At 42.7% G+C, this 15,819-nt stretch overlaps 1 protein-coding gene across 1 annotated transcript in view; it reads left to right on the top strand.

Moving 5' to 3' along the window:
• The first annotated feature begins 727 nt into the window (after positions 1-727).
• RFK (riboflavin kinase) overlaps positions 728-15,819 on the top strand; it is a 28,749-nt gene continuing 13,657 nt past the window's right edge. Inside the window, exons 1-2 of the mRNA XM_029616216.1 lie at positions 728-1,087; positions 13,644-13,795. Of these exons, the coding sequence (XP_029472076.1) occupies positions 898-1,087; positions 13,644-13,795 (342 nt within the window). The 5' untranslated portion in view covers positions 728-897. The remainder of the gene's footprint in view (positions 1,088-13,643; positions 13,796-15,819) is intronic.

Raw genomic sequence — 15,819 nt, 5'->3', positions numbered from 1 at the left:
GCCTAGAACCCTAAGCTAAGGTGCTGGGGACCACCGTGTCCCCTGCTCACATCTGCTGGAGTCAGAACCATACTGAGGATTGAGGCAGGGGAGGGTAGATTATATAGGACCTCCCCTAGAAGTTTTAGTTCTGACTCCATCTGCTGGACGGGGGACATAACCCACCGTCTGGACTGATCCTGGTACTTACAGGGAAAAACGAGACTTTTGGCACTTCAGCTGTTCAAGGGTTAACCTAAACTCATTTTGATAGTGTTTGCCCACATTTCTCTTTCCATTTGATATCAGTACGAAGGGTGGCAAAACTATCGCGAGAGATAGATATAAAAAAAAAAGTTCAGGACAAGTCTAAATTTTCCGTAAAACAACGTGTAAACAAGAGTAACCCCCGTCTTTCCCAGAAACGCAGCGTCACTGAAGGAGCTCTGACTACGCCACGCGACGACAGCGACTCCACCCCTGTAAACACAGCTCCTGATGACGCGCGGCCAGCCGGCGCATGCGCAGAGGCAAAAGGCCGCCGACTGTCATCTTTCCCCCTGGCCGGAACCATAAAAACTCGAAGCGGGTGATGCAATGATTTTTCGTCACTCGCATACCAGGTGGTGCTATTCCCTAAGCCTGTAAATTAAAAAAAAAACACCACAAGCGGTTATTTGAGATCAGCGCCAACATCTGGAAGGTTCTCTGGCTAGTAGCCGAAGAAGAACTTTTGACCGTCACCGTCCCCCTCCCACCTCTATTTGGCTCCTCCTCCTCCTCCGCTTGCGGGCAGTCTTCACGCGACGCCCCGCCCCTAAGCCGGCCGTAGTAGCGCCGTTACCGCCTGCTTGGCTGGCTGTATGACTGCTGCTGCTGCTGCTGTGCCGGCCGTTTCCGCCCCTTCCTGTCACTTGGATGTGCTGGGGTTTCGTGCGGAGCTGCCGAATCCGCGGGCTCTTCCGCGCGCGCCGCCTCTCGTCGTCCAGCTTGTGCTCCTGTGACGCTGCCCTCTCCGTCGCCGGCATGAAACACCTGCCCTACTTCTGCCGCGGGGAGGTGGTGAGGGGCTTCGGCCGCGGCTCTAAGGAGCTCGGAATCCCCACAGGTGAGGAGGAGGAGGAGGAAGGGGCTGTCATGGCCGGCTCGTGATGTCCGGCCGCGTTTCCTATGTGCGGCTATTCGCCGGGATCAGCGTATCCGTGCCTCATGCGGGCTGGAGGAGGGGGTAAAGTCCAAACTTCGGGCCTGATGTACTAGGGCGCTTTTTTTTTTTCCCTTCCACTCTGTCTTGGGGAGGGGAGCACTTCAGATAACTGGCCCGGAGTTATTTTCTAGTGTCATTCTCTACTCCCTCTGTTATACGGGATTTTTTTTTTTCCTGTTCTATCTAATCCGAAGTTTGGGTGTTGTGTTTCAGTAATAGTGAGATGACGCATTGCTCTAGTTTAGTGCCGGTCCAGGAGGTGATGCAAGGGCAAAGAAGAACAATGATTTGAAAAGTTTAAAACGAAAAAAAGCCATATGAATTGACTCATTAATATCCTGGTGTGTGATATTGTGACCAAGAATAAAGCGGAATAAATCTTAAAGTGAAGCATATGAACAAGACTGAAAAGGTATATTCCGTCACATGTACACACAACTTGGGTACTTGCCAGGTTCTTATGGCCTGGATTGGCCACTGTTGGAAATGGGATGCCGGGCTTGATGGACCTTTAGTCTGACCCAGTATGGCAATTTCTTATGTTCTTAACTCATAAGGGCATTCTTTACATGGTCTTTCTCGTATCTTTCCTCTATCTTGCAATCCTTTCACTCCCATGCACCCAGTCCTCTATCCTCCAGACCCCTACTGCCGCACTCTAACTCTTGTAATGCTCCTTCTCTTATTCCCTTCTCCCACGGGCAGATTTAAGACTTTAACATCCATAGGTAGTGTGCCATAATAGTGCCCCTTTCAAGCATTGCTGGCATATGGCCCTAAAGCAAGCAAAAGGAGATTCATATTTGGTATGGGTATATGGGTGCCTTCAAAATCAGATACCCTAGGCCAGTTGTTCACAACCTTTTTTCTGTCTGGAGACACCTGATAGATACATCTCACATGTGACACACTGAATACATGACAGTCACAAGGCTAAATGTAAATGTACAATTTGCATCCACAGGAACCCCACCCCGACCCTCAGCAATGGGTATAAAGCAGAATTAGAACATTCCCTGTACAACTGAACATAAAAAAAATATATTCTGGTGTTCTCAATAACTGCAACACAGACTCCCTCTACTACCAGGTGCAATAGCCCTTCTTATAAAAAGACAGCAGTTCACCACCAATACACCTATTGAGAAAACACAACAAATAAGCAGGCCGATACAGTACAGTGCACTCCGATGGCGCGCACTGTTAACCTGCCCTTGGATGCGCGTTTTCCCTTACCCCTTATTCAGTAAGGGGAGGAAAACACGTGTCCAACCCGCGGCACCTAATAGCGCCCTCAACATACAAATGCATGTTGATGGCCCTATTACGTATGCCCACACAATACTTTAAGAAATTGGCGCCTACCCAAAGGTAGGCGCTGGTTTCTGCCGGCACCAGGAAAGTGCACAGAAAAGCAGTAAAAACTGCTTTTCTGTGCACCCTCCGAATTAATATCACGGCGATATTAAGTCGGAGGTCCCGAAGAGTAAAAAAAGTTAAAAAAAAAATTAAAATGGTCCGGTGGCTGTTGGGCCGAAAACCGGACTCTCAATTTTGCCGGTGTCCGGTTTCCGAGCCCGTGGCTGTCAGCGGGCTCAAGAACCGACGCCGGCAAAATTGAGCGTCGGCTGACAAACCCGCTGACAGCTGCCGCTCCGGGCTAAAAGGAGGCGCTAGGGACGCGCTAGTGTCCCTAGCACCTCCTTTTGCCCATTTCTACCGCACCACTTAATTTAAATACTGTATCGCGCGCACAGGCAAGCGGGCATTTGTCCGCTCTCCCGCGGACTTTACTGAATCGGCCCGAAGGTGAGGTATTTTACTAGCCTACATGCTAGTTAAATACCTCACCTCTGTCATACACACAAAATCGACCTTCAACTACAGAGAGACCACAAATAAATATGGAGACAGAAACTGGAATGGAAACCCAAAAAAGCCTCTCTGCATGTAGTACAAAACTGGAGAAATGGAAACAGAAATATAGCACTTAACATGGTACCAGGATCTGCAATAATACACACAAACTAATCCGAACAAAGCTATACCTACATTATGGCATGCACTCAAATGGAACAACCTTACCTATAAAAAGACAACACTACAAATATTAAACCAGGCCCTAAACACCAATACACCTCCAATTAGGGAAACAGAAAAAGCCAAGCTGCTATAGATCACCACATAGTTTTATAGTTGTAAAAGTATATGAATAAATGTTTCCAAAGAGCTGATGAATAGAATATCAAACAATTAAACTCTTTAAATTGTATGAACACCAATAAAATATTTAAAAACAGCAGACACATCACATAATACCCAATAATTAAAATGACAGTCAATCAAGAAAAATGAACTTAAAAAGCCACTTTTTTACTTACCCTCTCCAGCAGTTCTCCTACTCCATTCCCTGGCAAGCCATACCAGAAGCAGCAGTAGCTGCTGAAGCTGCCCTCTGTCCTCTTCCTTAGGGACCATATCCAGTCTGTGTGTGTGTGTGTCTCTCTCTCGCTCTCTCATACACACACACCAGTCACACCCTCAGGACCAATTTCTGTCTCACACACATCAGTCACCTCCCTGATTAGTCTCTCACACATACACAGGTGACCTCCCTGACCAATCGCTCTCAATTTCACAATGCTGTCTCTCTTACTTATGCACAAGCTTTCAATCTCGCACACTTTCTCTCTTTTTCTCTCACTTATGCGCAGGCTTTCAGTCACTCACACATTCTCTCGCTCACTTATGCGCAGCCTTTCAGTCACGCACACGTTCTCTCTTGCTCACTTATGCGCAGCCTTTCAGTCATGCACACGTTCTCTCTCTCTTGCTCACTTATGCGGCGACCAGAATTCTACACAGTATTCAAGGTGCGGTCTCATCATGGAGCGATACAGAGGCATTATGACATCCTCAGTTTTATTTTCCATTCCCTTCCTAATAATTCCTAACATTGTTTGCTTTTTTGACTGCCACAGCACACTGAACCAACGATTTCAAAGTCTTATCCACTATGACACCTAGATCTTTCTTGGGTGGTAGCTCCTAATATGGAACCTAACATCTTGTAACTACAGCATGGGTTATTTTTCCCTATATGCATCACCTTGCACTTATCCATATTAAATTTCATCTGCCATTTGGATGCCCAATTTTCCACTCATAAGGTCCTCCTGCAATTTCACAATCTGCTTGTGATTTAACTACTCTGACTAATTTTGTATTATCTTCAGATTTGATTACCTCACTTGTCGTAGTCCTTTCCAGATCACTTATAAATATGTTGAAATGCATGAGTCCTAGTACAGATGCTTGAGGCACTCCACTGTATATATACCCTTTTCCACTGAGAAAATTGTCTATTTAATTCTCCTCTCTGTTTCCTGTCTTTTAACGAGTTTGTAATCCACGAAAGGACATTGCCAATACACACTAGTGTGTTGCGACACACAGGTTGAGAATCACTGCCCTAGGCAATTGCCCGTGTTTATGCTTAAATCCAGACCTGCTTCCCCCTCCTCCTGACAAATCTGTTTCTCCTCACTATCCCTCAGACATCTTGCTCTTTTCTCAAGCCTAGATGGGGGCTGACAATTCCTCCTCCCTCCTTCTCCAGATGCAGTCCCCTCTTGCCTCTTCCAGTCACCCCTTCAGCCATTTCATTTTCTTTCCCCCACACTCTCCTGTGTCCCTGTTCCCCTACCCTTCAAGCTTTCTCGCTTTCCTCCTAGTCTTAGGGGCTGAAGATCCTGCTTACCCCTATTCCAGTCGGGGTAAGCAGACTGTTGCTCATGATTCCATTATTTTCTCCTGATGAACCCGGTAGGGCTGAAGTTGCTGCCAGAACTTCCTCCTCCTGAGCCCAGATCGGGTCAAAGATATTCCCACCTGCTCTTCACTGCATACCAGCCAAAAAGAGCATGTGGATTTTCAAACCCTGTTAAGGTAGCTCTGTTTCTTTCTCCTAGGCAGGTTTCAAAAGTTACAAGGGGATACATAGTGTTCTTTCAACATTTTACTTTTAATTTTAAAACCCTTTGGTCCTGGAATATCACAGCTTTAGCTAATAAAATTAACTGGCTTTCTGTCTTTCAGTGGAGGGTAAAAGTTTAAATTTTAACTCCCAATACACAAAGCACTCAGTAATGATACGCCACTGAGTATAATTTCTCTTCTAAAAATCTACAGGGAGCTAAGGTCATCTGGCCATTGTCTCCTTGATATTCTGCTATGCAGTCTGTTCAGCGTGTGGAATTTCACAGAAAGCCATTGCTGTAGCTGGTCCCCTACTGAGGAACTCCTATGCAAAATAACCATGTTTTTACCATCTTGAAAAGTAACTAAAGACTTTTTTAAAAAGCTCTTAGGCTTTACCTCTGATGGCTGTGTCAATATTCAGATCAAATACTGTTATGAGTATTGCAGTGCTTTGTTCTTTCCTGGCACAATAGTTTGTTAATGAAAAGGTCCCTTAGTCTGAATTGATTGTAAACTTAAGCAGGTTTGTTATTGTATTGAATGTTTTGTGTTAATTATGTGTGTTTTTGCTGTAAGTTACCTAGAAAATTGGATTGCGTGGTGTATAAATATTTAAAAATGTATACACTATTCGGACCCCTGGATTCGGCTTCGCTAAAGTGGTATTCTTTATATCGATTACATCTTTGCAAAGGATCAGTGACCTTAAAACCTTTGGTACACTATTCTCCCAAATCTTCCACGATAAGGTAGTCCTTCACACCAATTCCAAATTTCCTAGCGTGTAGCAGATGGACTCAGGATCAATGGGTATAGTGTACGCCTGATAGCAGTTGGGAGACTGAGTCAGATTTCAATCTGACGTCAGCACTACATATACCCGTGCAGGAAGCTCTGCTCTTCAGTATTTCTCCGTCTCCTTAGCATTTTGGGACTCTACACACGCTCAGCGTTAGAAACTCCAAACCAAAGAAGAAAAATCTTACCTCTACAAGACGAGCCCCGCTCTCCTGCGGTGATACCTAAGGGTCCCTCCCCCCAGTTGAGAATTCCTGAGGTGATTTCTGAGATCCCCTTGGTCCGGTAGCCAGTTCCTGGCGTGGACTTAGCCCCAGGACCGGGAGTGGCTGAGAGGCAGCGGGTGCAATACCGAGCGCGGCGGTGAAGGTATTTTCCCTCTCCCCCCCGCAGCTGGAGACCACCCAGCATGAGACCGGGAAGCGCCAAGACAAGGTAAGGTAGAAACCTTTTCTTAAAGTCTCTGGTCTCCAAGACTCTGATAGCCCTCCGGCGTCTGTCCTATCGGGTTGAACAGCCCCATCCGGGCTAGACCCGATCTGGTACAAGGGTCCTCCCATATGGAGACCCTCCGGGGGGCCACCATCTTGCCCGCCTGGTCGTCGGCGCCATTTCCCCGCCTTGATCACCGTATTGTCCACACAACTGAGCTGTGCGCGCAGCAGCGAGCCGGGCGCATAAACTACTTGGGCGCACAGCAACGCGCGCATCCCTCTAGGCGCATATAGTGGCCTGCATGCACATCTTCTGCAGCTTGCATGCACAGCTTCGGCGCACCCGGTGCGTATATCTAACCCTCCCGACGCACGCATATAAGCGCATAGACGAGTTTTGAACGCCTCCACGCGCACAAATCATGGCACCACTGGCCAAGAAAGCCAAGGGTCAAGCCCTCTGCCCAGCCTGCCACCTAAGAGCTGCGCAACACGAAGTGGCTTCTGCCCTGTGCCTGCAGTGCGAAGAGGCTCTGAGGGAACTGGGGCAAGGCCTCCCTCTGCCAGTAGAGGAATCCGGCCAACGATAGTACCCCGGACCTCTCTATCCCTAGCTCGGCCCCTCTGGGAATGCCGCTGGGCTCAATATGGACCCAGGAACCTTTTCCTGGGTAGAATTCTTCAAAGGGCTGCAAACCTTTGTCCAGGCACAATCTGTGCCACCGGTGACACAGCCACAGTCTCCACCAGAAGACCAAAACCTTCCAGGCCCCTCTCTGCCTCCCCGAGATGTGCCTCCTCCGGATAAAAGCATCCCCTTAGGGGACACAGACACCTCGGAGGAAGAGCCAGACTCCCTGGAGGAAGGGAAAATCCCTCCAGGAACGGAACCATACCAAACCATAATGCGTTTCTTCTCCAAAGATGAGTTATCAGATCTCGAGTCTCTGAGCCTGAAGATGCTGGCCATTCCTGGCACAAGTACCACGGCGGAGCCAAAGACGAACCTTGGTTTTGGTCGGTCTCCTTCAGGCCTCATGCCATTTCCCAATGCTGCAGGCCGTACAACAACTGATTGACCTGGAATGGAATGCTTCGGAGACCAGTTTCAAAGGAGGACGGGCCCTAGAAGCCCTATATCCCCTGGAACCCTCAACCAAAGAACTCCTGAGGTTCCCCAAAGTGGACGCCATGGTCTGCACTGTCAAAAAAGTGCACTACCATTCCAGTCGAAGGAGGAGCTGCACTCAAGGATGCCCAGGACAGACGTCAGGAATCCATACTTAAACAGTCATTTGATGTCGCAGCTATGTCCCTGCAGATCGTTGCCTGCTGCGCCGTGGTGACACGTGCCTGCTTGTCGCTTTCTAGGGACGCAACCACGACTGAAACATTAGAACCGGCGATATCTTTCCTCATGGATGCAACCTCTGACCTGGTGTGCACCTCAGCCCGGAGTCTCACCCATAGTGGCAGCCAGAAGGCAACTCTGGCTCCGAAGTTGGTCAGCTGACGCGACTTCCAAGATGAAACTCATTCTTCATTATAAAATTTAAATCATATTCAGATAGAAAAGACATTAACACAATCTGTTTGAGATTCATAGGTAGAAGATTCCAAAAAAAGCTGTTAACTCTAAACTTTCTCAGGGACTGTCTCACTCATCCAGATGGCAAAAAGAAGACTGTATTACAGAACAGATTCTGAGTGAATAGATATTTCTACAAAATATCCTCATGGTAGTTTACCCACAACCCTAGGAAAATTAAGAAGCCAAAGATTCAAAGGTCTGTCTATTTTCAACAAATTTCACCCTCCTGTTGAGAATCCCATGCTCTTGAATAAGGGAAGCATGTACAGATTTTAAATATTTAGCATTGTTCTCCAAAGCTACAATACTTCTGGGCAATTCTTGTTGAGTTGTTTGGTCGGAGATCCAAGATTCCAAATTCTCAAAGATCGAGTTCGTTTTCACAGAACATTCTGAGAATGCAATCCCAAACTCGGCCATAAGATCCCATAAGGCGTCCAGTGTAACTACTTCTAGTTTCTTGAGGAACAAACTGTCGCCATCAGTTGATGACTGAAGGATTTGGACTCATCTCCAGGTCCCCAAGTTGGATCCACTGTTCCCTCTGCTGCAGTTCCAAAAGATCCCCATGTTGTCAGTGGAACAGCATTGGCACCACCATCCTTCAATGCTCCCACCATCATGGCATGCCCAGTGATCTCATTAGTTTGTGTCACCACAACATCAACCAGAGTGGAGCTACTTTAAATCAGTGGTAGACTATCATCAAGAAGACTGAATAATACTTCCTTCCCAGCCAGGACTGGCTCTTCTCCCCCTATTTCAGCATCAGGAAGCAGGAGCCACAAACTCAACGGAACGTTGTCCCAGAATAGATAAGGACTCCGAGGGAAAAGTTTTAACTGTCCCTTTCCTTTTGGAAGGCATAATTCAATATAAGAATAAATAAATAAGAAAAAGTGGTGGAAACTTCTAAAGCACACTGAGAGCATGGCTAGTTTATGCCACCATCTTGTTCCTCTTCCTATTTGTTTTAAATATACTTCCTAGTAACTTCATTGTATGTCCCCTAGTCTTTCTACATTTTGAAAGAGTAAACAGCCAATTCATGTTTACTATTATTCCATGCCGCTCGTTGTTTATCTTCCATTGTCCATCTCTTCTCCAAGCTGAAGAGCCCTAGCCTCTTGAGTCTTTCCTCTTAGGGGAATCATTCCATCCCCTTTACCATTTTGGTCACCCATTTCTAATTCCGCATTCTTTTTTTCAGATGAAGTCACCAGAATTGTACACAACACTGAAGGTGCAGTCACACCATGAAGCAATACAGAGGCATTATGATATACTGTTTTATTCTCCATTCCTTTTGTAATAATGACACCTAGACTCTCTTCCTGGGTGGTAACTCCTAATGCGGATCCTTGCATTATGCAGCTTTTATTTGGGTTGCTCTTCCCTATGTGTATCACTTTGCACTATTCCACATTAAACTTCAACTGCTATTTGGATGCCCAGTCTCACATGGTCCTCTTGTGATTTAACAACTTTGAATAATTTTGTATCATCTGGAGATTTGATAATCTCACTCATTCCCATATCCAGGTCATTTATAAATATGTTGAAAAGCAGTGGTCTTAGTACAGATCCCCAAAGTATACCACTATTCGCCTTTCTCAATTGCAAAAATTGATCATTTAATTCTACTCTACTCTCTGTTTTCTATCTTTCATTCAGTTCCCAATCCACAATAGGACATTGTCTCCTAACCTATGACTTTTTAGTTTTCTCAGTGGTGTCTCGTGAGGTACTTTGACAAAACACATTCTGAAAATTCAGGTACACCATATCAACAGCTCTTATTGTAATTTCTAGATGTACTGATAAAATTTGTATGTGCTGACTATGGCTAGAGCATGATGTTACAGAGCTGTAACCAAGTAAGTCGGTACTTATGACCAAGTGAAAAACTGCACCCTCACTCATTATAGAACGTGACACTTCAAACTGAGTACTTCTGTTAAATGTATTTTTTTTTTAAATTAAAAAGCATGCATTTATTTATAATCTATAGTAGACACAAGTGAGGCCCTTTGGTACCAAAAGTATGATCCTTAGGTCTAAAATCTAACAATTTACTAAACAATTAGGTAGAGGTTATCTCTAGCTTGTTAGGCAGTAGAAATACAAACCAGATAGTCTATAGAAAAAAGTAGATTCAAATATCAGTGTTATCATCCATCTGGGAACCAATGACCTTGATAGAATGTATTCATCACTCGCCAAAACAAAATACTTCATCTGACTTGAAATGGCAATTCTTTTAAACGTTTTATGTATTTCTACCAATGGCCTTTAAAATCAAAATGTTTGTCACATGAAAAATGATTTATTCAGAATAGTTGATGGTAATTAATAACAGAAAATCCTCCTAGAGGATCTCTCCTTTTATACCCATGATGGAGCATGAATAAGATGGCTTAAAAATACACATTCTTTTCGATCTCATGTGTTAATACTGCATTTTTGAAAGTCATTTGATTTTTTTGTAAGTTGAATCTAGAAGGCAAAAGTGAAATGTGATACTGACCTTACACATACTTCAGCATTCTAACAGGCTTGGCTATTTCCACAGATCTGATCAGTTCAATCGTATATTGCTATTATCTTTCTGCTTCTTCACCACCACCAAATTATCTGTCTCCACAGAGGTTCCCTTGAAACATCATTACAACCATGTCTTTGCCATATTCAATTCCCTCCTCAAACTTCCTTCATCGCTCTCACATTCTGCCCAGACTATGGTTGATTACTTCCATGATAAGATTCACAAAATTAGTCTTGAGTTCTCAAATCAGTTTACCTCTACCCAGTGGCGTACCTAAAGTATTTGGTACTCGGGGCAGCCTTTGGCACATCCCCAATATATAATTTCAAAATTTCCTATATATTGATAAAATATTTCAAAACAGCAGCACATCAAATAACACCCAATAATTAAAGCTAATAAGGATTTTAAAAATCTCCTGCTCTCCATATGTCATCCTAAGATTGTCATAGACTGGGCACGCATGTGCACACGCACACACATCACACAGGAAGCGTGTGTGTGTGTGTGTGACAGACAGATGCTTCTTTTATCTCTCTCACACACACTTCCTCAGTCTCTCTTTCTCATACTCTAATATACACATGCCGACAAAAACTGAACTGGAAACTACAAGCCAGATTCTATATGCAGTACAAAATGAAAAAGCAGAAAATCACTATTCCTCAAAATAAATCAATCAAGAAATGTAAATCAGAATAGTAAAACTATGCTAAAAAATATAAATGTCAAAACAGCCAATGAATAGAATAATATTCAATAATTAGAAGCTCCTATACAAATTTTTAAAAATTTCCTAAACCGATGAAATATTTCAAAAACAGTAGACATCAAATAACACCCACTAATTAATTAAAACTAAGGATTTTAAAAATCCTCTGCTCTCCATACTTGTCACCCTGATATTGTCGTGGACTGGGGGTGTACATACACACACATACAAACACAAATAAAATGTACTTGGTGAGAGACAGAGGGAGCTTGTGTGTGTGCGAGACAGACACATTTTCTCCATGTCTCTCTTTCTCTCACCCCCATGCACCCATTAAAACTGAACAATTTCTAACACATTTCTAATGATAATAGTTTATTACAATAAAAAATCAGAGTATTCCCTGAAGAAGATGACCATTAGTTGTTGAAACTAGGATCCTAGTAGGGATATGGTGTATTTAGGAATGTGGGGGATTTTTAGGTAAATGTGGGTTGATGTTGTGTTTTTTTTTGTATAATAAAAATGTTTTGTAGATATATTTGATAATTTAATAAATATATTTTTATCAAATTGAGGTCCCATTTATATATTTTTGTATTTGTGATCGATGGTACTATGCTTATACCTTCATTGATAAATAGCATGGTAACCTTGTAAAAGGCCATTTCTGCGTGCAAAACACTTTTACCTGCAGAAGACCCTTTGAAAAGTTCCCTGCCCTCGAGGCTGCCAACAGGTCAGATTTTCAGGATATCGCCAATTAAGATGCATGAGAGATTTTGTCTATAATGGAAGTTGGGGAAAGGTTTGGTATGTATACGCATACTTTTTAAAATCCACTACTACTGAACAGTTTTGCTCACAAAACATTGCTTCCTCTCCCCTGTGGCAGTCTTGTTCCACTTTTTTTTTTTTTGAAAGGCAGCCCTTAACATGAATCCAAGGTATGGTTGATTAAATCCAGTTTGTCCTAAGAGAAAGCTGCTTATCAGTAACAGGTGTTTCCCATGGATAACAGGATAATCAGCTATATATTCCCACCCTTCTGTCCTTAGGTAATTGGTCATATTAGCTATATTGTAAGCCTGGGAACATTTGCCCTGGAAACCAAGGTTTTTATAGAAATCTGAAATCTGTTCATATCAGTGCTGTCAACACCCACACATGGCTGACTATATATATCTTTCTGTTCTCAAAATATGTTACAGGTAAGCAATTTTGTAATCCTCGGGGAGTGTCTGATAAATAGAATATTTTCAGAAAAAAGCAGTATTTCTGCTTTAAAACTTATCAGCATGTATTTGATTTATAAAAGTCCAGAAACTCCAAACCATAATTTGTCTGTCTGAACAAGATTAAAAATATGTGCTCCACGGAGTGCACAGTAGTTCCAAAGGCATATTTTTATTTCCAGCAGCTGTTTTCAAAGGACTCTTGGACCTTCCCTACCATCACTTTCCTCTCATCTACCTCATCTCCCAGACCCTTCTGATTTTTACTTTACCCATTCTGTCCACTGATGATTAACTCAGCAGGTAGAGAACATCATTATATTGGATTGCATTTTTCTCTAAAGTTTGGGCCTAAGAATGTAAGATATGGCATATTGAGAAGTTCCATCAAGCCCAACATTCTGTCTCAGACAGTGGCCAGTCTGGGTTCTGCTGGGGATTTTGAACACGTATGAGGAGTAGTGTAGGGGAATGTCCTGCAGCTCCCATTTGGGGTATTAGGGGGTATGCTTCTGTTGGCAGCTCCTCCTTCTGTTCTTTTCAAACTCCTTTTTGCATGTGTGCATGACAGTTTATGTGCATTAAATTCTGCAGCCAGGAAATGAAACACAAAATTTCCTTATTTCTATAATCATCCTGCATGTTTTCCTGTCTGCAGGATTCTACACATGTAATTTTCCATAGCTAGACATTTTGTGTAAATTGTCTACACATGAAGGATGCACCATCAGGCATGTAAGGCATTCTTACCGAATTTTAGTGTAAAGAAAATCTAAAAATGAATTACCACCTTTAGTAATATTTCTCCCCTGACTAGGAAAAATAAAATGCTTATGTAAAATTGAGACAGAAAGTTGTTCTAGAAAACCTAAGAACCAGAGGGAAAAGCCTTTATGGCTTTTTGTATTTTATTACATTTTTTATTTTTTTTTATTTTTTCTTTGTTTTGACTTTTTTTTACTTTCCCTCCTGCCTTTCACGCCCAATCCCTCTTAATCTGCAGCTTAGCAGCAAAAGTGAATATTGAATTACTTGCTTGGAGAAGTTACTTATGGGAAATGTATTAACCAAGTAGTAAACAAATGATCGTTTTTCTTAATGAGACTTGAAATACAACCGAGCAAATCCATAATAATTTATTTTTTGGTTTAAATTTCACAGCCAATTTTCCTGAAAATGTAGTTGATAGTCTTCCTTCTGATTTAACTACTGGCATATACTATGGCTGGGGCTGTGTTGCAAATGGAGATGTACACAAGATGGTTATGAGCATTGGTTGGAATCCATACTATAAGAATGTTAAGAAATCAATGGTAAGTACTAAACCTCAGAATAACTTTTGATTCATTGTGTTGGTATATTGTTTATTCTCAATTAGTTAATTCTAATAAACCTGTTCTCACTGCAATATTATTCCAAAAAACTTAATTTTACTTCCTACAGAAAGCATTGTTGTTTAAGAGGATATTTGAGTATTATAGCTACTTATCTCTGACAGAAACATGAGTTATGGTGTTTCTTTTTCTTAGCTATTCAGTAGGGTTGTGTTCAGAGAATACTATAAAAAAATAGCAAACAGATTTTACATTGCATTTTTGGTAGTAAGCATTTTTCATAAGGCAACATTTGACTTCTTATCTGGTAGTATACATGACCAGTACAAACTACATGTTTAGCCCCAAAACTACAGAGCCTTGTGTCTTCGCACTGTTGTATATTTTTCACATTCTGCTGTCTAAAAACTACAAATCAAATGCATTAAAGTAGGAATTTTGTTTCACTGATCTACACAACATATTGTATGCTTTCATGTGAAAGAAAATTATTGACATATTCCAAAAAAAATATGAAAAACCATCAACTCAACTCAATATTTGTTGGAAGCCCCTTTTTACAGCATTAGCAGCTATGGCTCATTTAGGATAAGTTTCTACCAACTTTGCATAGCAGGATAGTGCAGTTTTTGCCCATATGTAGCAGAAGAGCTTAAGTTCTTTTATGTTGGCTGGGATCATTGGACTGCAGTCTTCAAGCTGTTACCCTGGCCACTCAAGAACTTTCACTTTCTTTTTGCAGAGCCACTGTGATGTTACTTTAGTTTTATGCTTAAAATCATTGTCCTGGTGAAAGGGGAATCTTTTCACCAGTTCCAAGTCTATGGCAGACTGGAATAGGTTTTCTTCCAGCATCTGCCTATACTTAACACCATCTATCTTTCCCTTAATATTCACAGGCTTCTTTGTCCCTTCTGCAAAGCATTCCCACATCATAATGCTGCCACCACCAGGTTTTACTGTAAGAATGGTCTTAGTATGGTGATGTGCTGTTTATTTTATGCCACACACAGGGGTAACGGGACACCTTTATGATCAGAGGCCAAATAAACCAAACTTTATCCCTGCCTCCCCAAGAGCCCTAGTTGTCAGTGCAATATGGGATAAAAAGTTGGTAGGGCCATGGCCCCAGTGGCCCAACCCATTCCACTGCCTATAGCCACACATATCACTTAGCCCACATGCTTGCAGTGTCCCCTCTGTGCTTCTTTGCAAACACCATGCCGCGCCTTACACCGTTTCTTCAATATTGGCTTTTTTCTTGCTATCCTCCCATACAGGCCATGTTTGTGCAGTAATCTTGAAACATTTTTGAATACTCAGTATTTTTCCCTGCGCTCAGAAAATAAGTGGGATGGCAGCCTGCACACATGGGTGATATCAGATGGGGCCCAGCACAGAAATTTGATTGTCTACACTGTCACGTGTCAATGGAGGGTCCCCTTCACTCTAGTCTTTCCTCAAAGCCCACAGATAGCAATCCTTTCTTTTCCCCTTCTTTTAGGGAAACGTCTGCTTCCTGAAAGAGCAGGAATCTTTTTTTTTTTTTTTTTTTTTGCAAGACCCTGAGGTCTTGTTTTGTCTCTCTTTACTTACCTAAGTAGCTCTTTTGTGATTTCTAAATTTCTTAATTTTTGGCAGCTATGTAATACTACCAGCATTGAGGCAGCAGTGGTTACAGTTTTATTTTCAGATATTGAGTCATTTGATTTCGCCTCACGGATTTTTCATCCAATGCCCTTAAAGGAGAAAAAGACCAGTGGCTTTGACAAGTACCCCGTGGGTGAAACTTTAATCTCACTGATTTTCTTCTGCCCCCCCCCCCCCTTTTCCCTGAGTGCTGACCATGATGTTTGAGAGAATCCTACCATGTGTGACTGACCCCCTAGGGCAGTGATGGCCAACCTTTTGCGCTCAGTGTGTCAAAATTCATTAAAAAACCGAGCATAACTCGGGTGGTGTGTCACTTCTAGAAAAATCCATAATTTTGTGATATTTGTAGC

The sequence above is a fragment of the Rhinatrema bivittatum genome, chromosome 1 (assembly GCF_901001135.1).
Source record: "Rhinatrema bivittatum chromosome 1, aRhiBiv1.1, whole genome shotgun sequence".
Classification (NCBI taxonomy): Eukaryota; Metazoa; Chordata; class Amphibia; order Gymnophiona; family Rhinatrematidae; genus Rhinatrema; species Rhinatrema bivittatum.
Note: the sequence above shows the minus strand (reverse complement) of the source record. Positions and strands in the feature narration are given on the sequence as shown.